The 27,651-nt window shown below is 46.2% G+C and overlaps 2 protein-coding genes across 2 annotated transcripts in view; one reads left to right on the forward strand and one right to left on the reverse strand.

The window, feature by feature from the left end:
* The window catches only part of LOC119399690 (probable chitinase 10), a 685,554-nt gene that overhangs the window by 578,781 nt on the left and 79,122 nt on the right, over positions 1–27,651 (reverse strand). The window lies entirely within an intron of this gene.
* The window catches only part of LOC119399693 (putative phospholipase B-like 2), a 30,900-nt gene that overhangs the window by 1,501 nt on the left and 1,748 nt on the right, over positions 1–27,651 (forward strand). Inside the window, exons 2-11 of the mRNA XM_037666518.2 lie at positions 1,225–1,415; positions 9,251–9,497; positions 14,844–14,947; positions 17,166–17,383; positions 19,095–19,186; positions 20,063–20,220; positions 22,115–22,207; positions 22,890–22,961; positions 25,227–25,379; positions 26,536–26,695. Of these exons, the coding sequence (XP_037522446.1) occupies positions 1,225–1,415; positions 9,251–9,497; positions 14,844–14,947; positions 17,166–17,383; positions 19,095–19,186; positions 20,063–20,220; positions 22,115–22,207; positions 22,890–22,961; positions 25,227–25,379; positions 26,536–26,695 (1,488 nt within the window). The remainder of the gene's footprint in view (positions 1–1,224; positions 1,416–9,250; positions 9,498–14,843; positions 14,948–17,165; positions 17,384–19,094; positions 19,187–20,062; positions 20,221–22,114; positions 22,208–22,889; positions 22,962–25,226; positions 25,380–26,535; positions 26,696–27,651) is intronic.

A 27,651-nucleotide genomic window follows, 5' to 3' on the forward strand; every position in this document is an offset into this window, starting at 1 on the left:
ATTTCCTTATGTTGTTCATATAACAACAACAACAACAACAAAAAAAGAAAACGCACCCGTGCGCTAACCTGCATCGGGGATTTTCGTATACAATAAGTGTAGCTGACTGTAGAGTGAAAGTTGTGTCTACCAAAGAAAAACCGAGCTCTTAAGTTCCCCTTCTTTCGTTCATTCATAGCGAGGGTCTCGTTGGGGCATACTTCATGCCTTTAATGTAGTATGCGAGGGATTAGTGGTCAGCTTCCAGCTCGTAAAAATGATGACGTACCGCGTGACGCCAGCAGGCAAAATTACACCATCTCCCATCTAAAGGGGACCAGGAGGCGATGCGAAGCCGGAGCACTTGCACGATCGCGTTCCGTTGGCGTTCGTTGGGCATGCTACCGACCTAGGGCATGCTACCAACCTCGCGTCGTGGAACGCTAAGAGGAACACTACGCGCGCCGTGTCTTCCCTCTAGCCTGGCCGTTAATTCTCACAGGGCGAGCGGGGAACGCGGTCTACAGGCGCGCGAGAGGGAGGCAGCGTAGGAGAGGAGAGAGAGGGGGAGGGGACGCGCATGCGCTGGCGCTCATCGCGCATGCGCTGGCGCTGCGCAGTAGACAATTTCGGCATGTCGAGCCCGCATTTCAGAGGAGTCAACCGAAGCAAGCGCTGGACTGAACGCGCGCAGCGCTCTACCACTTGAAGGAGAGGAGATTAGAGTACGAGAGTGCCGCATGCACCGCGAGAGCAGAAGCAAGAAACCAGGAGAAGCGCAAGAAGGTGCTGGTAGAGAAGTGGAGAGAGTAACGCGCAGCTGTTGGAGATAGGGAAGGAGGAGAGTTGCACATGCGTAGTGTGAGTGCGGACTACCAGGCCGCGGGACGTACCCCCGAGCAAGAGATGCTTCGCATCTAAAAAAAAAGTGTTCCCCACTCGCCGTCATGGCTATAAGCGTCGCTGACCAACACTCCCAGGTTTGGATACCTAGTGGACGGGGGGACAACCGGCGACGCGTTATTCAAAGGTTGCAGGTTCGGTCCCTGCCGGCGGCAGGTTGTATTTTCGTCCACACTAATTTCTTCGCACTTACATCACAATTACTACAAAGAGACGTCACCTATGCTTTCCATGTCTTTAGTGTCTGTTGGTTCTCACTAAGGTTGTGTCTAGCAAAGGAAAACGAGCCCTTAAATTCTCCTTTTGACAGTTGGGTTGCAATAAATGGCCCGCCTTCCTCAGATGGAGTCGACCAGGAGGATGCAACTGACACTGGCAGCGCTCGCCATCCTAGCGCAAGTGGCCTGGGGTCTGGACGCCTGGGTCAAGTTCAACTCGTTCTCCAACAGCTTCGAGGTTAAGCTGGGACGCTCCGACGCTAACGACAAGATCGCCGCCTGGGGTTCCTTCCACAACGCCATCAACGAAACTGGGTATGCGAAGCTGTCGATTGTGTTGTTGGTGTGTGAAACGCGTATGCATTTTGTTTTATGTGCGTAGAGCATGGAGGAAAGGAAAAAAAAAATAGGAGGGAGCACGCCTAGCGTCCGCAAGCAACCCTACTCTGAAGCCGCTTGCTCCTCGCGTTAATGACTCATTTCCCATGATGCTCCTATTTCTGGCTGCCGCTGTTTTCGTTTTCCGCACAATATCTTTGCTTTAGAATTCCTTCCTAAGGTACGCGCTAATGCTTTACCCTGAGATATGCTCACATTGCATGAGTGCAGTTGTTCCGGATGGCGAAGTTTTCTCGTGAACCGAAGAACGATTGAAAAAATTTCGGTTTCACTCCGGAACGAAATAATAGATAAAGTTTCGGTTACGTTTTCGTTTTCGGTTTTCTTTCCGTTCCGACACCCTGGCAAGCAGTGTAAGTTTCCCAACTTCGGAACTAGGTGGGCGCAAGCTGGCGCCCAATACGAAGAGTAATTCAATATTTGCTATCTATCATTGCTAGGGTTTTGTTCAATTAATTCACTTTAAAAATTATGCTGAACAAATACGTGTCTACACAAAGAATGCTAAAGCAACAGAAGTGCTATTGACACGCAGAATAATGAATGGTTCTTATCATGTTAATATTTCAGGTAAGTCAGGGAAATTTTGGCAGAAATAGCGATATTTCAGCAGGGCTTAAAGTCAGGGGGGGGGGCGCCCCTCCATTTTTTAAGGAGGGGCCCGGCAGTCCGACGGTGGCACTGTGGCACCCATTTGGCAAGCACTTTAGTTGAATTTTTTGGCAGTAGTGCTTTGTACGGGGAAATTATACTCTGCAATTTTCCGAAGAATGATTTAATCGCGAATGTTTGGTTGACGGGGTCTCAGCAAAACAGAAGAAAACATGTATCGTCGTACTGCTGAATGCAATTCACTGAGACACTGAACACCACGGGCAACGCCTCCTGAAACCATGGGTCACCACCCTGTTCGACAGAGCGTCTTGGCACAGCATAATGTTTCACGAGGCACCTGAGTGTGAAGCTACCTGCTCGAGAAACAGTAACGGTTCACTTTAGTCTGTTTAATTTGCCACTCAAGTTTTATTCTTTTAGTTGTGCATCACAAGTCTCTAATTGCAAAGACGCATGTATTTCGCCTACTTTATAGGCAAGTGGTAGTGAAAATAAAATATAGCATTGTCGTGCCTGAGGTTCTGAATCCAATGAGTCAACTAACGTTACTTATTTTGAGCTGACATATCTTTAAGCCTTTACATCCCGAGGTATTTTTGAAAAATCGTTCCCAAAATAATTTTATTTAATGCTCGATAGAGTGACACGTTGAATAAATGACCGAAATACATTCGGAATAATATATGTATTTCTATAGCATTCATAAGAATTTGTTCACTTCTAGAGACAGTTGGCTTCCGAGGTATATATATATATATATATATATATATATATATATATATATATATATATATATAGTGAAATCTCGTTGATACGATTCTGCATAATACGTTTTTCAGCCTAATACGTTCTTAATTTTATTCCCGGCGAACATCCCTTGGAAATAATGCATTTTCATGTGTTTAATACGATCACAATTTTGGCCCAAATTGGATAATACGACCGCGGAAGTCGATGCCAGCTCGCACCGCGTTCCAACCCACGATCTGCGCGCAGCAGAGCCTCTGAGGCCACAGCAGCATCGGTTTTGCGGCGAAAAGAGCGCTGCTTTTCTTCGAGACTATATATATATATATATTGCCGCTTTATGTGGGCCCCCCCTCCAATGAAGGGAGACTGTATTTCAGGCGTCCGGAAAGGAAATTGTGAGCTCACCCATTGGCTGCCCTGGCGATTTCTCTCCGACTGTCAAATGGGTTCTCCCGATGATTAGGCAGCCTGCAAAGACGTAACAAACCCACTTTAACGAACTGTCGGTATTAATTGAGTGATAAACACAGTAGCCGGCCGTTTCAACTTCGCTGGTGAACCGTCGGCGCGGAGCGCTTGGGCGCTGATTTTTCTTTGCACTTCATGCAGCTATTTGATGCAGAATGTACTTGTGCAGAGTGTACTTGTGAAGAGTGTACTTAAACGTTGCAGTTATAGGCCTGCAATTGACAGGATTCATGAATCGGCTAGAGGAGGCAGACTTGTGGTTGACGGCTTTTCGACAGGCTACGGGTGAGCGAAGGCCAATAGAGAGACCTGGCGGGCAATTTCCTCGCGCACGAAGGTCTTGATTTCGGCGAGCAAGGCAGAGTGGTCCGAAATGGCCCACATGCCAGCAAGATCGGCGTCGCGTGAAATAGGTCGACGCATCGTCAGCTCCAGCGCAGCTCCTCGTAGCTTTGGAACAGTGTGATGACCTCAGCCAAAGCGCAAGAGTTTTTGGCGAGCAGCGTGGTGAAGGTATCATCGTCGATGCCTTTCATAGCATTTCTGATCTTGTCAGACTCCGACATGGTTGTGTCAGCTTTCTTGCACAAGTCGAGGATGTCTTCGATATAACTCGTGAAGGATTCACCGTCCTGCTGAGCTCGTTTACGTAACCACTATTCGGCTTGCAGCTTAAGAACGGCAGGGCGGGCAAACACGCCGATAATGGCGGTCTTGAAAGCGGGCCACGTTGGAAAATCCAATGCGTGGTTGTTATACCACAGGCTTGCCACACCCGCGAGGTAGAAAACGAAGTTGCTCAGTTTTTCGGCCTCGTCCCATATATTGGGGACGCTCACGCGCTCGTAAATCGCGAGCCAGTCCTCCACGTCGGTGCCATCCGCGTCGGTGAAGACATGAGGATTGCGGATACACCAGGACATGCGGTCGGTGCGGAAGGCGGTGTTTGCTGGGTGGCGTCTTGAGGCATGGTAGATGGCACGGCACGGAATCGAAGCTCCAAGGGCATCGAATAAAGGCTGAAGTTGCTGTGAGGGCGCATCACTCTCCACCAATTCGAAAGATGTTTATCGAACTCGGCGACAATTTGTAATGACGAAAGTCAAGGCAGAGCACAGACTCCCAGCCCGAGCACCGTTCTGTCAGAAAGGAGCCGAAGAGGACTACCCACTAGGGGGCGCTGGAGAGGGTGACCCGAGAGGGTGACACAAACAGGGCGGCGTGATGATTGAGCAGAAGCTTCCAGGATTATTTTATGCTGACGATATTGTCTTATTTGCTGACAGTCGAGAGGACATACAGCAGCTGGCGGATATATGCGGAAGGGAAGGGGAAGCTCTAGGACTAGGATTTAGAGTAACAAAATGTGGATTGATGGTATTCAATGATCACGAAGACCATGCGGTCTTCATACAGGGCCAAAAAATACCGAGGGTGAGCGAATACAAGTACCTCGGAGTATGGATAAATGAGGGTGACAGGTACATGGAGGTACAGGAAAAAGCCTCAGCAGCAAAAGGAAAGAGGAATGCTGCAATAATGAAGCACAGTGCATTGTGGGGATACAATAGGTACGAGGTGCTTCGAGGTCTGTGGAAAGGTGTAATGGTTCCGGGGCTTACTTTTGGGACCTCAGTGGTGTGCATGAGGGCAGAGGTGCAATCGGGAATGGATATAAATCAAAGGACTGTGGGATGCCTCGCGTTGGGTGCTCACGGGAAGACGACAAATGAGGCTGTAAAGGGCGATATGGGATGGGCAGGTTTTGAGGCGAGGGAGGCTCAGAGCAAAATAAGGTTCGAAGAAAGGCTAAGAAATATGAAGGAGAGTAGATGGGCAGAGAAGGTGTTCCGTTACTTGTATAGGAAGAGCGTGGACACACAGTGGAGAAAAAGAACTAGGAGCCTCACTAGTAAATATACGGCTGGTAGTGAAATCAGTGTGTCAGCAAAGAGCGTTAAGCGAAAAGTCAGAGAGGCGGAGAGGATTTACTGGATGGCAGCTATGGAAAAAAACCGGCTTTGAGTAACTACCGAAAGGGCAGAAATGAAATAAGGAGGGAGGCATTTTACGACAATTCAATGGGAAGCGCTTTACTGTTTGAAGCGAGATCGGGTTGCCTTAGAACGGGTAGTTATAAAGCGAGATTCAGTAAAGAAGAAGAACAATGCACGTGCTGTGGGGAAGATCAGGAAACGGCGGAGCATGTTCTGATTGAATGTGGAGACATCCACCCAGGTGTACGTTTGGGCACGAGCCTACATGACGCCTTGGGTTTTAGAGACAATGGAAAGCTGAACACACCCGCGATTGAAATAAGTAAGAGACGGTTAGAGTATTGGTGGCAGAAAACTAGAGCGAAATGACAAAAATAAATAATGGGGAAAAAAATAAGGACATTCTGCCGTAAAGGGCACAGAACGGAGCTGAAAACTTAAGGTTTTTTTTTCTTCTGGAGTAAAATAGTTTTAATTGAAGTAAAGACACTAGGCCAACGCTAAAAAAAACAGAGTAAAGGTTTTTTTTTTTCGAGCCTGGTGGCACACTTGTCACCGCCCCGTTATAAAGGGGACGCTCATAGCATCCATCCATCCATCCATCCATCCATCCATCCATCCATCCATCCATCCATCCATCCATCCATCCATCCGTCCGTCCGTCCGTCCGTCCGTCCGTCCGTCCGTCCGTCCGTCCATCCATCCATCCATCCATCCATCCATCCATCCATCCATCCATCCATCCATCCATCGTTGTTCTTACCCAGTGTATAGAAATATCGAAAATAGAAAACAGGCCCTTATACGTAGCTTATCTAGATATCACCGGGGCGTATGACAACGTTAATCAGGAAATTTTGTGGGATATATTGAAAGAAGTGGGCATAGGGGACGACTGTATACAGCTTTTGAGGGAAATATACCAAGAAAATACAGTTTGTATAGAATGGGAAGGAATAAGTAGCAAGGACAGCGTTGAAATTAGCAAGGGGCTGAGACAGGGATGTCCTTTGTCCCCGCTGTTATTCATGCTGTACATGGTGAGGATGGAAAAAGCGCTAGAAGGTAGCAACATTGGATTTAATTTTTCACACAAACAGGTCGGCACGATGGTTGAGCAGAAGCTTCCAGGTCTATTTTATGCTGATGATATTGTCTTATTTGCGGACAGTCAAGATGATATACAGCGACTGGCAGATATATGCGGAAGGGAATGTGAGGCTCTAGGACTAGGATTTAGTGCAACAAAATGTGGATTGATGGTATTCAATGATCACGAAGACCATGCGGTCTTCATACAGGGCCAAAAAATACCGAGGGTAAGCGAGTACAAGTACCTAGGAGTATGGGTAAATGAGGGGGATAGATATATGGAGGTGCAAGAGAAAGCATCGGTAGCAAAGGGAAAGAGGAATGCTGCAATTATGAAGCACAGAGCTTTATGGGGATACAATAGGTACGAGATGCTTCGAGGGCTGTGGAAGGGTGTGATGGTCCCGTGGCTTACATTTGGGAACTCAGTGGTGTGCATGAAGTCAGAGGTGCAATGAGGAATAGATGTAAATCAAAGGACGGTGGGCCGCCTCGCGTTGGGCGCTCACGGGAAGACGACAAATGAGGCTGTAAAGGGTGATATGGGATGGACAGGCTTTGAAGTGAGGGAAGCTCAGAGCAAAATGAGATTCGAAGAGAGGCTGAGGAAAATGAAGAAGAGTAGATGGGCAGAGAAGGTTTTCAGGTATTTGTATAGAAAAGCGTTGACACGCAGTGGAGAAAAAGAACTAGGAGGCTCACTAGTAAATATACGGCTAGCAGTGCGGGCGATATGGCAACAAGGAGCATTAAGCGGAAGGTCAGAGAGGCGGAGAGGACTTATTGGATGACAGCGATGGAAAAGAAGCCGGCTCTGAGTAACTACCGAAAGGGAAAAAATGAAATAAGGAGAGAAAGGTTTTATGATAATTCAAGGCGAAGCGCTTTACTGTTTGGCTGAGCGCGCTCCGCATGTGCATACACGGAGCGTACGTATCGACGTGTGGCGGCTGATGGGAACGGCAGTGCCGACATATTTTCGTGTGCCGTGTTGCTGAGATTGAGGAAATTGGGATGCTGAAAAAAGGTTTTCAGGAAACTAGCCTCCATATGTTATTAGATTTCCTCGCGGCCGACGAGAAGCCGCAAGTCGTTCCGTTGCTCCGGTTGCTGCTTACGACTAACGCCGTGTTTACGTTCACCGTTCCTAATAGATGCGGTATGTGACAGCATCGGCACTCGTCAGAGGACACTCTTTCGTGTCATGCCGGAAGGAGGCAGTTTTCTCGCCGTGTATTTGCAGGCATAGGCAAACCGGCTTCGTGTGCGCGCTCCAAAGATGCATCGCGGCTACTCGCGCAAGCCTGCGCGGTTTGTTACACCATTACTTTGTTTATCACATGGCGGTAACAGTTACATGTTAGGTAGCTCGTGCGTGTCATCAATTCTCAGCGAACGGACCGATTGTGCTGGAGCGCGCTGTTCGTAGTTTTGCACTTAGAGTGCGTATTTGGGCCGGTTGGTATGTTCAATAATACGAGAAACAGCGCGAAACACGATACGAGGACAGCGCTTGGTCCGCCTCATTCACTGTCCCGTGTTTCGCGCTGTTTCTCGTATCGTTCGTAGTTTGTTTTCGACTGTGAAGTTTAACAAGGTAGCATTTGTTTGGCGGAATGCCCTGCGCGCGTACTGCTTCCCTATGCGTATTTTTCATGCACTGCATGGGCTATCACTGAATAATTCAGAGGGGCGGCCCGAGTCACCTGTATCCCCCCCCCCACTTTCTTTTTTATTTGTAGCACAAGAAGAGCACATATCAGGTTCTCCTAGCTGCTGGCGCTGATCCCCCTTCGGAAAAATCCTGTATCCACCCCTGTATGCTATGAAATGTTAACAGATTCTTGTGTGCGGCACTTCTGTATGAAACTAAAAAGATGCTGTTCCCGCAGATGTGTTACATTCGACCGTTGGTGCGCTACCATTGGTTACGCGCTCAGGTGGTTTCGCAAGCGTTCAGTCGGCGACGCAAAACTGCCTTTCTTCAACGGGCTGAAATTGTAAGGCGGCAGTAGGCCCCGAAAGCTACGATGTGAACGCGAATATTCTTGGCGCATGGTGTCATTTACGAGTACATGTCGGAAGGATATTCGTCAAAATGGCAGCTAATCGGCACCTACTTCTTGGAGAAACTAACGATTTTCATGTTCACTTGTCACGCGTTTCATGTTCACTTGTGTGAGAAGCGGACATTTCTGACATTTTAACCGTGCGGTAATTCTACGCAAAGCATACGTCGGTGACTACAGCAGCGAAATATTTCTTGTTTCAAAAATAACAAACATGACAACGTTTTGTTTAAAATAAGATGCACGATACATTAGGTCGGCGTAGGCTGTCCCTTATGGAATACGCTTTAAAATGGGCCCACAGCACTCTCTTACCGTCATCGCTGTGCCCAGCCGCGTCGCGCGCTAATGCCTCCTCCCAACCATTCTACACTGCACGCATGATATTCCGATAGCCAACAACGCTTCGTTCGCTAAACTGAAAACAGACAAAATTTATAACCAAGCACTAAGCTTCATTCTCAACGACGACAGGCTTACATGCGACTCGGTGACAAACTTGTACTTTTTTCTCGTTGCGAGGCAGTTCTTCACACGTAATAATTGACAGCGTAAAAACTAAGAAAATGCCGGTAGTGTGTACAGGCTCGTATGACGTTCTTATGACCCGATTGCCGACTATCAAAGCAGATACGCAAGAAGAAATAGCAGCGACAGCAATACGATAACGATACAAGCCTCCAACATGGCGCCGAATCGGTACTTTCGTCAAACCTCCGACCGTTGGCAGCAATTTTGCATAAGGTCTATTACCTTGCAGTTTCAGCTTTCTGGACATCTACACCAACGAAGCGCTGCCAGACGATCACCAGGCGTACGCGGCAGGATTCCTGGAGGGCTACTTCACGCGAGACCTGATCCGCATGCACTACAACAACACGTGGGCCGACTACTGCAAGGACGAGGGTGCCTACTGCAAGAGGCTCTTCTCGTTTCTACAAGAGAATCTGCAGTTTATGTTCAAAAATGTAATCATGTACCACAAGCACGTCCCTTACTGGCATCAGGTACGTGGTTTGATGAAATGCATTTTCCTTGCGTTTCGTTTCATAGTCCGGGCGATCCTTGACGGATGAGAAAATACTAGGACATAAGGACCTTAACGTGTTCGACGCAAAATGCGTCAAATTGACTGGCTCTTTTTTTGTTGTTTCGATGATATGCGGGCCTACTTCTATTTTTTAGTCTTTTGTAACTTTGCGTTTTTTTTTCCTTGTCATTCGTACTTACGCTATTTGGTGCATAGTCACGTGGTGCTTTTTTATCGTGCAGAAAAACAGCACTACTTGAAAACACGGACACGAAAGAACACACGCGGACGGGCGCAGCCTTGTCCTCGTGTGTTGTTTCTTGTCCGTATTTTTAAGCAGCGCCGTTTTTATGACGAATTTAACCAACGAGCTCGCATGGAAGCCCTTCTAGGTATTGTTTTATATTTCGCCACTAGCTCTCTTTCATATTCCCCTTAAAGAGCGACCACGTGATGTGTATATTGCTAGAAACCATACACTGAGACGTCGCTTACAATTTTTATGGTCACGAAAGTACATCTAGTAGGTTTGGGAGAGTCGGTTCATCTTGCGAATAACTTGGAGCTGCGCGAAAAAGAATTAGGACAAGAATTGTAAAAAGTTGCTTTTGGTTAAATGATTGTATCTCAGGACTAAACGCTTACTGTCGGTTGCTAAATAAGCGCATACACCAGATGCCAATTGTGCAATTCATCTGATGGCCCATGACAGCTGGCACTCAGAATAGTCAGATCCGAAAGCGCATTAGATGCTAAGCATCGCTTAGCGAACCAAAGGCACTTCGAGCGTTTATATCTATCTATCTATCTATCTATCTATCTATCTATCTATCTATCTATCTATCTATCTATCTATCTATCTATCTATCTATCTATCTATCTATCTATCTATCTATCTATCTATCTATCTATCTATCTATCTATCTATCTATCTATCTATCTATCTATCTATCTATCTATCTATCTATCTATCTATCTATCTATCTATCTATCTATCTATCTATCTATCTATCTATCTATCTATCTATCTATCTATCTATCTATCTATCTATCTATCTATCTATCTATCTATCTATCTATCTATCTATCTATCTATCTATCTATCTATCTATCTATCTATCTATCTATCTATCTATCCGCCTACGTCTGGGAGCTCTCGTGATCGCCTCCTTAACTTGGTGTAGACCAAAATTGGCATGGGAGGGTAAGAGGGTTTGACGAATATAACTGTCCGGTCTTTACATGAATAACTTTAAAATCTTGTCGCGTACTGTCAAACCCTTTCCTGCAGACACATGTGGCACGTACCCGTATACCACGGGATGCGGTATGCGCCACAGGTGATTGGCAATTTATATCTACCCAGGAACGGCGAGAACAGACATCGGTAATTTAAATGTGAGAGCGTTAAGAAAAACCGACATCGGCAGTGTTCATCCGAAGAATGCAAAGGATAAAAAATTTGGCAGATCCCACGTACCGTGGGAGTCGATATTATGTGAAGCATGCGCGGGATGGTGACTGTGGCGTAATTTTTCACACTGAGCGAAACGTTACGGAATGACGCTAGAGAAATATGGATGTGGTATACGCACACTTATATATGCTGAAGAGTCGCATATCTATTATATAACCAGTTGTTTACAGTAGCGTAAGGAGGGCAACAGCAACATGGGTGTTACCAACGCCAGACGCGGTAAGCTGATATGTAGTTTAGAAGAGCTTCCTAGTACCTTCATGATATGCAGTGCTTATATTCTTCAATACTGGATAGCGCGAATCCGAACAGGACAAAGAAGGAACACAGATGCACAGGACAGGCGTTACTCGCAACTAAGCTGCATTCAGGGAAGTTGCCCTAGATATATACACCGCCGAGTGGCACACGCAGGTGCACTGCTCGTACGTTACAGTCACAGTTACAGTTTTAATGCTTATACTTGTCCGTTGTGACGGAGAACGCACGCACGTTCCACGAATCCGTGTGTACGTGTGGAAGCAGTTCTTGACAGTTCTTCAACAAGGTCATCATCACCATGACTAGTGAGCACCCCAGCTGGACCGGACTTGTTAATCGGATACTTTCGTTATCGCGGCTATGAGGAGTCTAAGTGTAGTGAAGGGCGAGCTATAGTGCAGCTGGTGGAAATCCTGGATGCCTCTACGATGAAATGATCTATGATGCCTCTTGTCGTGGACGTGGCAGCGAGGTCTTCTGATGCCCTGTCCACATCCAATAGATGTCACGCAGTGTAAGGACCAAGCGTTGTTGGGTCTTGATAAATCAATGTTGAAGTCACCGGTAGTGATGAGAGGTCTGGTTCTCTCAGCAGATTTATTGTAGGAAGCATTGACGCCGGTTTTTGCATAATCCACGTGGTCCACGTTGCGGATTACGTGGAAGAGTGGATGGTAGTTGAGCTTGTTCCAGGGGTGTTCTGTCTTCAGTTTCTTCGCTTTCCTTGCGTCCGCCACGGTGGTGTAGCGGTTAAGTTGCTCGGCTGCAGACCCAAAGGTCGCGGGTTCGATCCCGGCCGCGGCGGTCGCATTTCGATGAAGGCAAAATGCTAGATGCCCGTGTACTGGCAATCTCGGTACACGTTAAAGAATACCCGATGGTCAAAATTTCCGGAACTCTTCGCTACGGCGTTTCTCATATGATATCGTGGTTCTCAGACATAAAACCCCAACAGTTATTATGATTATCACATTGCTTGCGTGTCATAGTGTGTGTTCCCGATTACTGTGTCGGTTGAGACTCTGTATCACCTGTGGCACATACCCGCAGAACATTAACTCTGGTTTGCGGGTATGTGCCACACGTGACTGAGAGAAAGGGTTTCATGACGTACGCGAGAGGTATTTTGCGTTATTCATGTCATGACCAGTGAATCGTGTTCATGATACACTGATCCCCTGCTGTGCCAATTTTGGTATATTACAAGTTATGGAGACGACCAGGAGAGCGCCCAGACGTAGGCGGCTAGATAGATAGATAGATAGATACGTAGATAGAAACGGCCAAAGTGCCTGAGGTTCGCTAAGAAATGCTTCGCATTTAAAATCAGGATCCCAGCAGGAATCGAACCAAGCATTCTGCGTGGCAGTCAGGTATTCTACCACAGAGCTACGCCAGGTCTCGAAACTGCTTTGGAAAAAGACCCTATGCAGGCGTAATGTCGGTTCAGAGCCAATTGTGGCTCAGTGCTGCCTACCTAATTTTATAACAAGGTAATAAGTATTACATATGTACTCCTATGATACAGGCGTCATGTCGGGTTAACATCAATTGTGGTTCCAGTGTTGGCCCCGCTTTTATAGCAGTCTAATAATCATTGCCTTTGTATTCCTATGATTCAACACACTATATTTAAGCTTTGCTCGAGCCCGGATTAACTGCGCTAACGAAAGTTACGTATGATATTGGCATCATCGCACCTTAAAGTACACTTCATTTCGATAGTACTGATGTCTGCGGTCTCACGTGAGTGTTGACATTACGACATACCTTAAGTTGCTCATTTAACGCCAGTGTAGTCGACGTTCCTGGTAAGCCCACGACGTGTACACAACTACAACACTCACAAAAACATGTCGATCCAGCATGTAACGCTTGGTTGAAAGTCAAAAATTGGAGCATAGCCAATTACTCGCCGACTACTTCGCATGAAACCGATTTACACAAGGCGTGGGATCTGCCGACTCTTTTGTAGAGGTACAGATTCACCGACTGACGCGTGAGCGTAATGGGCTAGACAAATAACCCCATTGAGAGAAATGTATAGATAAAGAACCGTATAGATAATATCATACGTCCTCTTACTTTTGACCAAGATAAAGAAACCAATCAAAGAAAGGCGACCGTAACCTTTGGCTGAAAGAGATTGTTCGTGCACCGCAGGAGAAAGCAGCACAATAAGATGTTGGAGATAACGGACACTCAACGCGTGTTTACAGCAGATCCTATCACCAGATACGTATACACGGAAAACGTGGTACGTATCTGTTGGGCCCTAGGGTGTTGAAACGAACACTGTTCGAGTGTCTCCGTCTCCTATAATCGGCGTGTTTAGATAGATGCGAGAACACTCACATTCTTGTCTCACTCAAAGGCCATCATTGTGCACCCGTTGTGGAAGACGGCAAGGAGGAACACAATGATCTGGGAATCTGTATCGGCGTTTCTTCTTCGCAACAGAGCCCCAGATTAAGTTGCAATAAAGATGAAGGTATTTGCTACCGTGCGCACCGGTAGATAACTGCAGCATTCACGAGCACAGGAGATAATGATGAAAAAGTTCGTGCAGCGCTCAGGAATAGGACAAACGGCGGAAGAAACATCGAGAACCGACGCTGACTCACAACTGAAGTTTTATTTTGAAAAGCAAGAAGGAATGAAGAAAGAAGGAAAACCAGACGAAAATAGCTAACACGCGGAGCCGCAAGATTGGCGCACTCTTCATCAACAAAAAGAGAGCAACAGTGATAAAAAATTTAGGATTGTCATGCCCTCATCGAAGTCTCAAATTTGTTACCCTAAAAACACTAACCAACTAGCTCAGCTTACCATCTTGACTAAAGAGAGAAAGACGTACAAGCTATGCTGAGAAACCGACAGATGCTTTCTTAGCAGTGAATACATAGGATTTATTCTTTGAAGCATTGTCGCAGTTCTTATGGGCAATGACGTAAATAACAGAAAACAATCGGTGATTACAAGACCGGCGCGTACAGTTTGAGTAGAGTTATAGATAGGAGCAACGGGAACAGAACTCGAAAGCCATGCATTCGGATGCATTTCGAGCGCTTATAGGCGGAATAGGAAAAAAGTATGCATATACGCAAAGAAAAAGGGATAGTAAGAACTGTGGAACGCCAGCGTTCTTAATGTTTTCTTTTGCTTACCGTCTCTGCTTGTTTTTTTTTCCCATTTCGCCTAAGCACTGGAAATGCCTCAAAGTTCAGTATTCCAACAAGCCCAGCATGCTGCTTTAAGTACCGCTCGAAAGCCGTGCCTTCGAGAACCGTAGGCGCCCGAGAGACACAGCGACCGCCGAAATTTTATGTACGACCTACTCGGATGAACTTGAAAAAGAGCGAAGAGAGCAGAAAGAAAACACAAAGGTAGTTAATGCTTGTGTCGTCCACTAGATTCCATTGTGTCGTGCATTTGAACTATGCTTCGTCTTTTAATATACGGGATCGAATGTCAATTTGTACATGCGACGACATTTTTGGCCAGATACTCTATTATAGGCGATATAATCAGCATGACTTCATGTGTCAAGTCGAACGATACTGTTCAGCATTGGCCTCTTTTCAGGTGTACCTGGTACTTCAACAGCTGAATGGTATGGAGGACGGTAGAGTGGCAGACAGCAGGCATTACTTCTCCTCCGAGTTCCACATCAACGTCACCACCACGCTGTGAGTATCGAAGCGTTTTTTGATTAACTCGAGCCTGACAGGTTAAGAAGGCAAGGCTCGTTTTGGTGGAACTCCGCAAGGTGGAGAATATTCAGGGAGTTTGATTTGGCAGAGTATTTGACTCGTCGGAGGTTAAATGCGGCGAGTGCGCAGGCTAACGGCAAGCCGATATAGCTGGTCGATGCCCCGAGGCATAGAGAGTAGTGATGCAGAACTATCGGTAAATTGACTATCGATAGTATCGATAGTTTTTTTGAAACTATCGATAGTGTAAACAAACTATCGATAGTGCTACTATCGACAAACTATCGATAGTGCCATCTTTATTATTACTAGCGATATTACTGCCATGCGTGTTTATTGCTTTGTTTTAACGTATTCGTGTTCAGTTACCCACAAAGACTGTTAGCAACGTTTGACGCAGACCGTTATTTCAAGTATTTCAAGACCGTGCCGTAATGTCAAGTTTATTCGAGAGCTTACGCGAGCACCAGCAATAAAGCTGGAAGGTTTGATGACTGATGTATAAAGGACGACGCGTTCCTCCGATGATCAGATTACTCAAAGGCTGACGGCTGCTCCCGCCACTATCAGTGCGCAGCATGTAAATTGTATTTTGAGTTTTGATTTTCTGGGCACAAGTTCGCCTAAATAAAGAGCTCCGTATTTCCCAGTCTTGCTGCAGCATTCTCCACAGTCACAACCACTTGACAATACTATCGATAGTGGTGTGAATAATGATGATGTTGCTGGCCGACCATATTGTCAAAATATTTGCCATAGCCTACTACCACCTTCGTTTAATTTCTGAGCAATTTTTGGCAGAGAAATTAATTATTTCCGCCGTCAAAACGGCGGAATATATCCATCAATAAACTCGTATCCAAAAGCAATCAGTTACACCTTACAATTAACTTCTTGATATTTTTTTATTTTGAAATCAGAAAATGCAATATCAATTTGAAGCCGCTCAGTCCCACCACATGTAAAGGCTTCCTTTCCGCTACAGCTGAACAGTCTGACTTTGTGATCATGTGTGAGCAAAGCATTCTGGTGAAGAACACAATTATTTCCACTTTCTTGCCCTTCAGCCTGCTCCTACGGCTACACTATGTACCACGCGCGCGGGGAACCAAGTTTATTCTGCAGTGAGTCCGCGCTGTTGATTTTATGCTATCGATAGCACCATCGAATTTCTTACTATCGACAGCGCTATCGATAGTATTTTTCACCATCGATAGTTCGATAGTGACTCAGCTATCGATAGTATCGATAGTACCATCGATAGTTCTGCATCACTAATAGAGAGTCCTAAAATATTTACTAGAGGGAACTGTGGCGCTGCGATAGTGCAGCCACCATGTGAATGGTGGGTAGTACATGGATTTGCGTAGTCTTCGTGCTTGCGGCTTCGAACACGCTTGCGGCTTTGTTTATTGCTGCGTTTTGGCTTTTGTTTCGGATCAATGAATGGGTCGTTGTAAACCCGGTGAGCTGATTTGAATTAGTCAGCCTAAAAACATCAATGCGGTGAAGTGGGACTGCTGAACTCTTGCTGCACTTCGTTTAGCGACAAAGCGGCTGCAGGCTACACGGAGCCACACGGAGCCGATGAAACGAAGCTTAGGCAAATCCATGTACTACCCGTCATTTCAGTGTTGGCTGAAGCACCATGTGTTGCAGCTCCCATAGACACTAACGCCATATTTTCTTCTAGTGTACTATTATGAAAGTATGCCCTGAAGCACGCAGCATTTCCGGTCAAATAATCTCTAGTTTCAGAGGCACGTTGAAGTGAGAGCCAGCACCGTTTTCCCGGTGCCTTTCATGACGTCTGTGTCATGGTAGCGTGTTCTTTGTGATAGAATGATATGCCCTTATGTTTACCTGTACACGCGTGACATCATTCTGGCTACTTTAATTAGTCAGTGATCGTGTACTGCGACGATATGGACGACAAAACTACGAATCTACTTGTAGTTGTCTAATACTTTGTTGACGATATTGATGCTTCACGTGTGGATAAAATTGCAACTTTATACGTTTCTTTCGACTCATAATTCTTGCTACTCACTTAACAGTTGGTTTTCAGATGGCAATTCAGGACGTATTCGAATGTTAGCCGTACTTAGAACATGACTTTAACATGTGATACAATGTGGTGCTTGAACATGTGATACCGTGCTCGTCTAACTTCTGGCTCCCATTCGTCCACCAGGCTGCTGAACTTACACGGCGACGTTCAAGACCTGGAGAGGGTCTTGAAGCGGCGCGTGCTGAGCAGGTCCGTCGGCGAAGGGTCGTGCTCCGCGCTGGTCAAGCTTCTACCCGGAAACAAGGACCTGTACTTCGCCCACAACACGTGGACCAAGTATTCCAGCATGCTGAGGATCCTCAAGAAGTTCAGGCTGCCCTATCGTCACACACCCGATTCATGTTAGCATGCAGGGAACACTGCCATTTATTATATACGGCACTGTCTCGTTCCTGGGAAGGCTCAGAATGTACTGCGGCCTGAAGAGTAAGCTAAAGAATGAACTCACTAATGGGTGATCTCGTGCCCAGCAAAACAAAGGAATGGGAAAGCTCCTGATCTGCACAAAAGACGATCAAATAACCCACTGTGAACGACAAAGAAAAGAAATGCACGCACCACTTTTCGGTTTCTTGTCAAAAAATGCCTCGTGCTCTTGCGTAGGCGTGATTTGTTCGAAAGCCTATTCTAATTGTATATGTAAAACAAAAACAAACATTGCGTACAGGCTTACAGACGCAACAGGTTACTGACGGTATATTGTCGAAACTCGAAGCCTTGAGGCGACCGTACCGAACAGATCAAACTGATATGCTACGCCGTCTGACAGTGGTACGGCTAAGTTCGATACCTCTGTATTACTCAAGCGAGTCGTTTTTAACGCGACGAATTATTGTCCAATATTTTGCACTATAAAACGCGTTTGTTCCATTCGAAGGGGGTCTGAAACTTATTAATAAAAAATATATATGCCATGCAATGGAATCGGACCTTAGCGCCACTACAAGACTCCAATGCTCTATTAGGCTCTTGATTAGCAATATTTTTGTCTTTGGTTGTATTCATCAGAACAAGAAAAAATGTTGAAGTGGCTTAGCTCGGCTATGCCAGCATAACGTAGCGTTAGCAAATGTTCAGCTAATTATTCTTAGCTTTCCTGATTGTTTAGGATTAGCTTGATTATCATGCTTACTGCTGCTCCAATGACACACACAAGGTATACGTGTTATGTGGCACATGTATATTTATTTTGCCAGGCAACTACATCGGCATCCGATGAGTTAAGCTTCTCCGCTCTTCTGCGCCGTTGAGCAGCATTTGCGCTCTCCTTCTTCATGGCTATACCACACTGGCAAACGCCAGTCAGAGGCGCTATCAAGCGGCTACAGCGCAGTGTCAGACGGCGACTGCACAGCGAAGGCGAATAGCTGCGCGCGCGCCGGCGCCAATACGTCTGCCAAGGCTACGACGTCACTCCTCTGGGAAGCGCAGATTGGCGGCGGCGGAGTGCGCGTGAGCTGCCGGCTCCGGTGCGTGACATCACTGATCCTCGCGCATGCGCAGCACGGCTCTTGAGGATCCAAGCGAAACTGGCCCGGCTAGGCCAGTGTAGCTAACGCTACAAAAATGGAATACATACGTGCATGACGTTTACTCTCTGTACATCGTGGTGAAAACAGCTGCTGCGCCTTGAACATTTAAACAAGCATTACACAGGGCTAAAATGAACACATAGCGCTTGTGTGTGTTTCCCTTCCTGTATCGCCCTCGTCAACTCAGTACTGCGCTTAACGTTATACATACTCATACTTAAAAAACGACTTTTGTTTTGAACTGTGAACTACACTATACATCATGCGCCTTTTGGAATGTTGTCACTCAGAGGCAGCAGAACAGTGGAACTCGGAAGTGACCTTTCCCCATGATGATGCTTTATTCGAACTTATTCTCCCTTCGAAGCTTTTCACGAACGAATTCTTAGCCCACCAAATGGGTACACTTTACTGACGCTGTACGTGCCTCAAGTAGGACTCAAAATCGCGAAAACTTCCGCCGTTACAACAATGACTAACTTTTTAAAAAGACTGACGCAACCATTGTTTTTCCACACAGGTGCAAATATAGCGGGTCACACGACAACCTTCTCGTCCTATCCGGGCAGGATCTTCTCCGGAGATGACTTCTACCTCATTTCTTCGGGTCTGGTAAGGCCTCGATACAGTTGTGATTGCATTGCGTCCACTATGTACGTGATGGTGACCTTGCTAGATGCAGGATTTTGGTAAGGCGTGGTTATCCGTAGAAACCCATTACATGGAGATGTGGTTGCTTGGGCATTGAGGGAATACAACGCAAGGGTTACAACAAGGACCAAATAAAGAGACGTGGACAAGCGCAGCATTACGTTGCAGCATCCAAGTAATTCTTTGATGAGAAATCGTTGAACAGAGAACGCCGCTGGTGCCAACTTTTCGAGATGTGGACTTGCCTTCATCAAGGGGCAAGTGTGTCTTCGAAGACAAGTCCACTTGTCGAAACGTCCTCTCCGGTGACATTTCCTGTTCAACAATTCCTCATCACGTCAAGTATCCATCTTTCCCTTAACGCCTTTCTTGCGAGGTAATCCAGTGGTGATTGGAGCAACAGCTTGACAGCACCAAGATTTTGTGACGTCGAGGAATAGACGGGCGATGTTGGCGGGACAACAAGATGTCTGACCAAAATCGAAGTAACAATGGTGACAATAATTCAGAAGAATACCAATTAATTTATTCTGTTTCATTCTAGCTAGATGTGCATAAAGATTGTGTGCACGTCAATATGCGACTGGGCGTTTCCACGCCTTCTGTTCCATCGTGTGACAGACAAGAGCACATTGTGCATAACCTCGGGAGATTTCGATCAGTCCCGCAGCCCTAATGGCGCATTAGGATTGCGGGATTGTCTTCGTATTTATCGGCATGTGACTCCTTGTCTTTTCGTTTCTTTTTTGCAAATTTCACACATCAGTACTGCTTCGACGGTAACGTGCGTCAAGTGCGATAGCTCGAAACTAGGAAACTTAAAATACCACTGCGCAGGCCACCATGGAGACAACTCTTGGCAACGAAAACGATGACCTGTATCGGACAGTCAAGCCTCAGTCTGTCCTGGCATTCATCAGGAATCTAGTGGCCAACCGACTGGCGGAAAATGGCCATGAGTGGACCGAGATATTCTCTTGGTACAACAGCGGCACGTGAGTTTCTTGATGGGTCATTTTTTATTAACAGTGGACGGACGGTGATGCAGGCCTCTTCATCAGAACGGGCTTGTACGATACACAGTTGAGAATAGACTTAAGATAAGGCAACATTCCGGTGTTCAAGTGTTTTTTGAGCGCCGCATAAACTATCATAGCTTTCACGTAGCACCTGTCCCGTCAGGAAAACGAGAGACAAGTGCACAGTCAGGCATCGCGCACATTACGTGGAATGCACCAGCAGTGTCGGGTATAAAATGCCACTTTCATGCGAAGGCTGCGATGTAGGCCAGACGGTAAGATGTTTAAACTACCGTCTTCATGAACACAGCAATGTAAGCAATGTTAAAGAAGGTTTTACACATGTTCACTTCCGCGCATATGGATGCACCCACTTGTTCGAACGAACCACAATCATCGGCAGACATCAAGACCAACGCGAAATCATTGAAGCCTCTCAGCTAGCGCATGAAGGCTTACCATGCGTCAGTAAGCAATCTGCCTGTCTGTCGCAGAAAGAATTGTCCTTTCTAGAGGCGCACTTGTAATCATGCTAGCCAGTTACGTCACGCTTTACTATTTCATTTGATAATTACATAATTACCGTTTTTTCCCAGCAAAATATATACATTTCGTGCGCAATACAATTTCAGTAGAAAGCAGCGCTTGCCCGTGTCGTTCGCTTCGGTTTTGTACCCATCTGAAGAAGACGCGCGGTTTCCTTTTAACACTGTAAATCACTGAAGCTCGAATCAGGTAGGTAATGCTGGCCCTTATGGCTCTAGTACCACTGAGAAAAGCAATTCCATATTGCGTTCGACATTATATGGTGCAGCGTTTGAAATAACACAACTCCCAGCCAACAGAACGGAAGACTATATTTCTCACAGTGAAACCACCCCAAAGCCTTAACTTCACTTCTTCTTCCTCCTCATGCTCTTACAATCCACCCGCCCGTATGATGTGGTTTTCTTGATCGTCATCTAGCTGACTAAAACAACACGTAAGATTGGTAGTCGTCGAAGTTTCTGCAACGAACACTTTTTATCTTGGGTACTACTTCGCTGTCCTTTTGGGACAGACTTTCCTCAGTTACCGCGTTTCTAGTACATCCTTGCTGGCCGTGTTGGTCAGCAAACGCAACATAACGTGCGTTTCAGACATGACTTAAAACTTCTACACCGTAATCACAGCTAGTTTTTGCTGACAGCTTTGGAAATGGCAGAGGACCTGTAACTTCACGCGGAACTGGAAGGCTGACCTCCGCGCCCATAAGTCATCGGTAATCTACGCTCTATCACAGATGTCTCAAACTCGAGTCCCGCGGACCTATCGCTAGCCACCCGACCCCTCCTGGACGATCTTCTTTCCTTTCTCTCCTATTCCTTCCTTTCTTCCTTCGTCGCATATTAAAAAAATAAAATAACTACGTTCACGCGCTGCGCAGACGTGACTGGTATCAAGCATTTTTTTTTCACGAGGCACCCCATGAGGTCGCGGTGTGTTAAAACATAACCGTGGAACAAAAGCTCTATATTTCAAAATCGTTGTCCAGGTTCCAATCTTTCCGGAGACCAGTATCGATATGTTTCTCGAAAGCTGACGTAAAATCCCGTTCCGAAATGACCCATAAATGAGATATGGGAAAGGCCTTGTTTCAAACGGTAATGTTAGCTAAGATTTTGTTCAAACTCTCCCCTCCATAGTCCAGCTCTCTTCACTGTTCTGGTCCTTGCGGAAGACTAAATTTCGTGACTGTGGTGCGCTAGCTGAGGTTACATTGAGATCCCTGCTCTAGTATATATGGACACATTGGGGAAATAGGCGGTTCGTAGCAATCAATGCGTTACAATTAGATGAACTAATTAATAATTTAAACTGCATCACCCAGGTACAACAACCAATGGATGGTGCTGGACTACAATAAGTTCACTCCAGGAAAGGACTTGCAGGATGGCCTCCTACACGTGCTGGAACAGCTACCGTAAGTATCAGAAATCTTTGCAAGAAAGCTCTTTGCCGCAATTTGATACTAGTTGATGAATTTAAAGGCCCTACAGATTGGCGAGAGCGCGTAGCAATATTTCTTTGGCAAAACGGGACGCTCAGGTTCTTAATTTGCCCAAGGAAATGTGAACCTATTTTTCTTCGAAAATAACCTCTTGACAGCGTTTCCGCATGTCAACTCGACGTAACATCAGGGGATGTGACATGTTCATCGCATAGAGAAACTAGAAGAGGAAAGAAAACAATGAAAATAAAGACACCCCACTAGACACCCAGACGCAAAGAGGGTATCTGTAAGGTACAGCCTAATAAATAAATAAATAAATAAATAAATAAATAAATAAATAAATAAATAAATAAATAAATAAATAAATAAATAAATAAATAAATAAATAAATAAATAAATATTGTACTGTCAGTTTTTATTACCTACACTTAGCATAGGTTATTTCGTGCCTGAACTTTTTCCCAAGATATGCAATATTGCACTGGCAACTAATTATTTCTCGTCTCTACCTAAGAATCAATGATATGAATCACAATGAGTGTCGCATCGTTAGGAGCATCTCCTCGAGTAAATTTCTCCGAGAATAGTTTGTTTTATATAATGCGTAAATACATTTTCCTCCTCTCCTCCCTCTTCTCGCATCTCTCGCCAGTCAATACATCAACGTGACGGATGCGACCGGCACGCTGCGTGCCGAGACCTACTGGGCGAGCTACAACGTGCCGTGAGTTTTGCTCATGTATATTTTCATGCATCAAGCAGCGCGCAATGAGAGTGAGACTTGACTTGATAGCCAGGAATGTTATCTTGCTTCTTCATCTTTCAGTCCCCTTCCTACTTCCCCAATGCAGGGTAGCCATTTGAGCTATGCCCGGTTAACTGCCATGCCTTTTCATTATACATATATCCTATACATCTCTCTTTTCAGAGCACTAGGTATGGTAGCGAAATACAAACATGCTTGCGTAATTCGACTGAAGTATTGGAGAACCCCGGGAGGCCAACATTAGTCCACCGTTCTACTCTACCTACTACGCGTCTACAGGTCGGCAAAAAAAAAAAAAAATGAAGCCTATTCAGACTCACTCAAGAAATGTATTTTGCTCCTGGGGCTCACTCGGACTCAGACTAACGAATATTTTCGAACGGACTCACTCGGACTCGCACTCGCTAAAATTTTTCTCAGCTGGACTCGCTCGGACTCAAACTCAACCAAACGATTAATCACCCGGACTCACTGAGAATCATACTCATGGCCCGACCTGAGTCTGAGCCCGAGTGATTCGACTCATGGGTGAGCTTGCCGAGCTATGGGCGTGTCTCATAATAATATCGCAGATGTGGGCCCGTATTCACAAGAACGTCTTACACTAATTTTTTTAGAGAATGTTTAAGCCAATAACGTTGGGGGACATATCCCTAGTGAAGTCGGCTGACCAATGGGAAAACGCACTTACGAGCAAGAAGGTTTGAGAATTGAAATCTCAGTGTCAGCTTCCTGCGCCTATAAGGATTCAAGAGGTGTTCGCACAGCTTCAATCTTGATTGAGGAGACCATTCTTCCAATTTCGTGAAAGAGCTCGACGACAGTCCAGCACAAGTAACCTATCGATAATCCAAGCTTACTTACCTTACCTTACCCCTGTGTAAACGTTGTGTACTATATATGCGAGTTAAAACATCACGCACGACGCAGGAAAAGTCAGAAAGGCACCACGTGCGCTAACAACGTTGCCTTTAGTGCACCGAGGTCATGCATAACAGATCAGTCTGCCCGAATTGCGCAGAACACACTGACATATATAAACATAAACAACGCGTCATTACAATATCAAAAGAAACGGTCAGCCAGCTGATTAAAGGGTCTGCTTGTTGCTATACAGGTTGTGCTGTTCTGTATGTTACCTTGGTGAAAAAAGACAGGATCTTAGCCAGCGCATGTTGGGTCTTTTTTTCTGTGATCATGTCGTACGCGCTGTTTACATAGTTATCATACCATCACCATTCAGCCCAACGTGAGAACCTTTTGCACACCGTATGTTCGGTCTTTTTCGAAAGCCACTTTATGGCCTAGCTTTTGAGGAGAACAGTTTCGGCTGATGAAACGGTGTATGTGCGATTCCGCAAGGAGCCAGCACGCATGAAGCGCGGCAGATTTATGACGGGCAACAGGTGAGCCTTCCACAGACCTGGCGCGTTCTGACAAGCGTAAGAAAAGAGGCAGGCTACTTTATTGCAAAGTGCGACAATAGCATTAATTTACGTACGACTTCCCGCAACTGCCTTTTCCTTGACAACAAATGAGGCAGGGTTTATTTCAGTTCCTCAGTGTTAAAAATAAACGAAGCTTCGTAACTGTTTCGAAGGGCTTAGGAAGTCATCGCGATTCGCCTTCGTATAACTTTCACGCGCACTGACAGCAAACGTAGTCTCGCAGCTCACCTCTCGCCAGGGGAAGACCATGAAACAACGGAAGTTAGATAAATAAGGCTGTTCACCCCAGTAACTCCTCTGATTTTCAACAGTACTTTTGAAATCTGCTACCGTTTTCGAGTCCTAAAATGTTCAATTTCTAGCATTTTATCTTCTTACATTATTTATTGTCGGTAGAAGCGAAAGACAGTGGAGTGAAGCGTACTACAACCAACCCCTTCCAGTTGGATCTCATTTAACCCTGATTTCGTTGCCACTGCAGGAAGCATTATCAAGAACGATTCTACGCTTGTCTTTGAGTGATTATCTATTCCACACGAGGATCGCGCATGAAACCGAAGCATCGCGCTAAAATTCCTGTGTTTTCTTTAGTTCTGACTAACACCGACAGTTTTCCTAGAAGAGCTGGCGTCGACGATGATTGTCTTTTTGCCTTCAACGTTGCCATGAACCATAAGCGGACTCTCGGTCGAGTAATATTCAATGCGCTGATGTTTGTGTTCTTATTTTTCTTTCTTGTCGGTCGCGCCTAATAAACCAGTCCTACTTTACGCAGCTCCTTCAAATTCATATTCAACGTCAGTGGATGGTGGACACTGGTGGAGAAGTACGGCGACTGGTTCACCTACGACAAAACACCGCGGGCTCTCATGTTCGCGCGTGACCACCGTAAGGTTCAAGACATGGAATCCATGATCAACTTGATGAGGTAAGCACTCTTGCCGAAAGGACACGTACAGTAACGGCACAGTGTGAGCATCGGAGCGGTAAGTGGAACACCTCCTTGGTTTGTGGCGTCCGTCCGCGTTCATTCTCGAACAGGGAGGAAAAAAAGCGTGACTTTCCCCGATGAAGCGCTGACTTTACCTAAAGACGTGCGTCTCCCTCACCTCTCGTGAGAACTGTGGGGAGGGGGTATAGGGGAGAAGAAAAGCCAGAGGTGATATTGAGACAAGCTGGCGTGCCGAAATGGATGAGCGGAAACTCAAGCGATTCGGTACGCCATCTTACCTACGTCCGTCCTCCCGCCTGTTCTTTGGTTCTCCCCCCTCCCTACTTGCCCTCTCCTCCTCCCCCATTGTGGTTGGGGGAGAATGTACGAAGCATACACATACACGCGATAAGGTAGGCAGTTGCTGCATCGAAGGCAAGACCACTAGTCGAAACGTTGGCTCGAGTGACACCCCTAGTTCAACTAAAGAAACCGACTGACATTTAAGCCAAGGACAGCATAGGGAACATTATTTGTGGTTTCGAAACTGTATTGTAATGATTCTCACTTAATTTGAAAGGAATTGAAGTGTACGAAAAATCACCCTTTCCGTCGGTGGGATCCGAACCCGCCGACGTAATTAGAAGGTTGTGGGTTCGCATCGCACCGACGGAAAGGGTAATTTTTCGTCCACTTTAATGTCTTTCAATTCAAGTGAAAATCACTACAATACAGTTTATAAGCCACATATAATGCCCCGTAAGCTTTTCTTCGCTTAATTGTCTGCCGGTTTCATTAGTTGTGTGTAACTCACAGAACGAGTCTTTCGGACAATTCCCTACTTTCCTATCCCCTGCTCAAGGATTTTTCCTCTCTTTATGGAAAGGTACGTGATTTGTACCTCATTTCAGTGCGTCTTGCACGCGGGCCGTCTGAAATATTTGTTCTTTCTCATAGACAAAAAAGAATAATATGCGAAACCAGAGGTACCCACGTTGCCAGATACCCACGTTGTATCGCGTTGGTTAGGAACTCCATGAGAGACGGAATTTGCGAGACTCATGGAGTTACAGGAACAATCTATACGCAAGCGCGCATAAGCCGAAGGCTTAAACCTTGTAAATGGCAACATGCATTTCTTCTGTCCCTCCAGGTACAACGACTACAAGAACGACCCGCTGGCACGCTGCAACTGCACGCCTCCGTACAGCGCCGAAAACGCCATCTCTGCGCGTAGCGACCTGAATCCGGCCGACGGCACTTACCCGTTCCCGTCTCTGGGACACAGGGCGCACGGCGCGACCGATATGAAGGTGCACGGCGTTCTTTTGCTTCACTTTTGAGGTTACCCACTTGCTTATTACAATTGACCAGCTGTTTCTTTGCGATGACTGACCAGACACTTCTTTATTCAGCAATTAACGAGATGCCATGTGCAGGCGGCATCATGTTGTGAATCGCTCCAGAAATGTTAGAGTATAAAGAACTTTCGCCATTTTTGAACTCCCGCACGACATGCGATGAGAGAGAGAGAGAGAGAGAAGCCGAAGTTGTCCCGACCGTGCCCAATCAACTTTGTCGAACTACTGTGAGTTGTCGTTACTGGAATGCATCGACGACGACGACGACAACAAAAAAAAAATGCCCCCACCTCCCCGAAGGGAATCGTGAGGAAATGCGAATGCATTTCTTGCGCCGAGAGTATACGGCGTAGTAATTTTAATGGCGTAAATTAATGACGAGACGAGGATTTGTACCGTAACCATTTATTTACACATTCATCAGCACCCATTTGTGTTGTCATTGTACCTGACGGTCATAATCTCAGCCTTGTGGTCGCCGTTGGCTCTTCACAGCGTCGTCTCGAGCACACATTTCCGGATGTTCTTGAGAGGCGCCCAGCCAGCGAACGGTCGAGAGTGAGGCGCGAGCGGACGGGGGGGGGGGGGGAGGAGGAGAGAGAGCGAACGGCGAGAGAAGGAGCGGCGAAGCACTGCATCTACCCTCTCCTACACTCTCTCGCACCACATGCTCCAGTTGCTAGGGGCGAGGATAAGCGCGCGCGCCCGCAGCTGTTGCTATGGGAGAGGGAGTGAGAGCGGAGAGATAACACCTGCCGGCGCGCGGACAACGCCGGATGCCTTACATAGCCCGACTAAGAAATGCATTCGCATTTAAAACACGTCTCCTTCATTTGTGCTAAATCAGCATTGCCATAATGCAAGACGAGCTAGCCCAACAATCTGTCCTATGGAACAATCCGAAACAC

Source organism: Rhipicephalus sanguineus, chromosome 7, assembly GCF_013339695.2.
Source record: "Rhipicephalus sanguineus isolate Rsan-2018 chromosome 7, BIME_Rsan_1.4, whole genome shotgun sequence".
NCBI classification, from domain to species: Eukaryota; Metazoa; Arthropoda; class Arachnida; order Ixodida; family Ixodidae; genus Rhipicephalus; species Rhipicephalus sanguineus.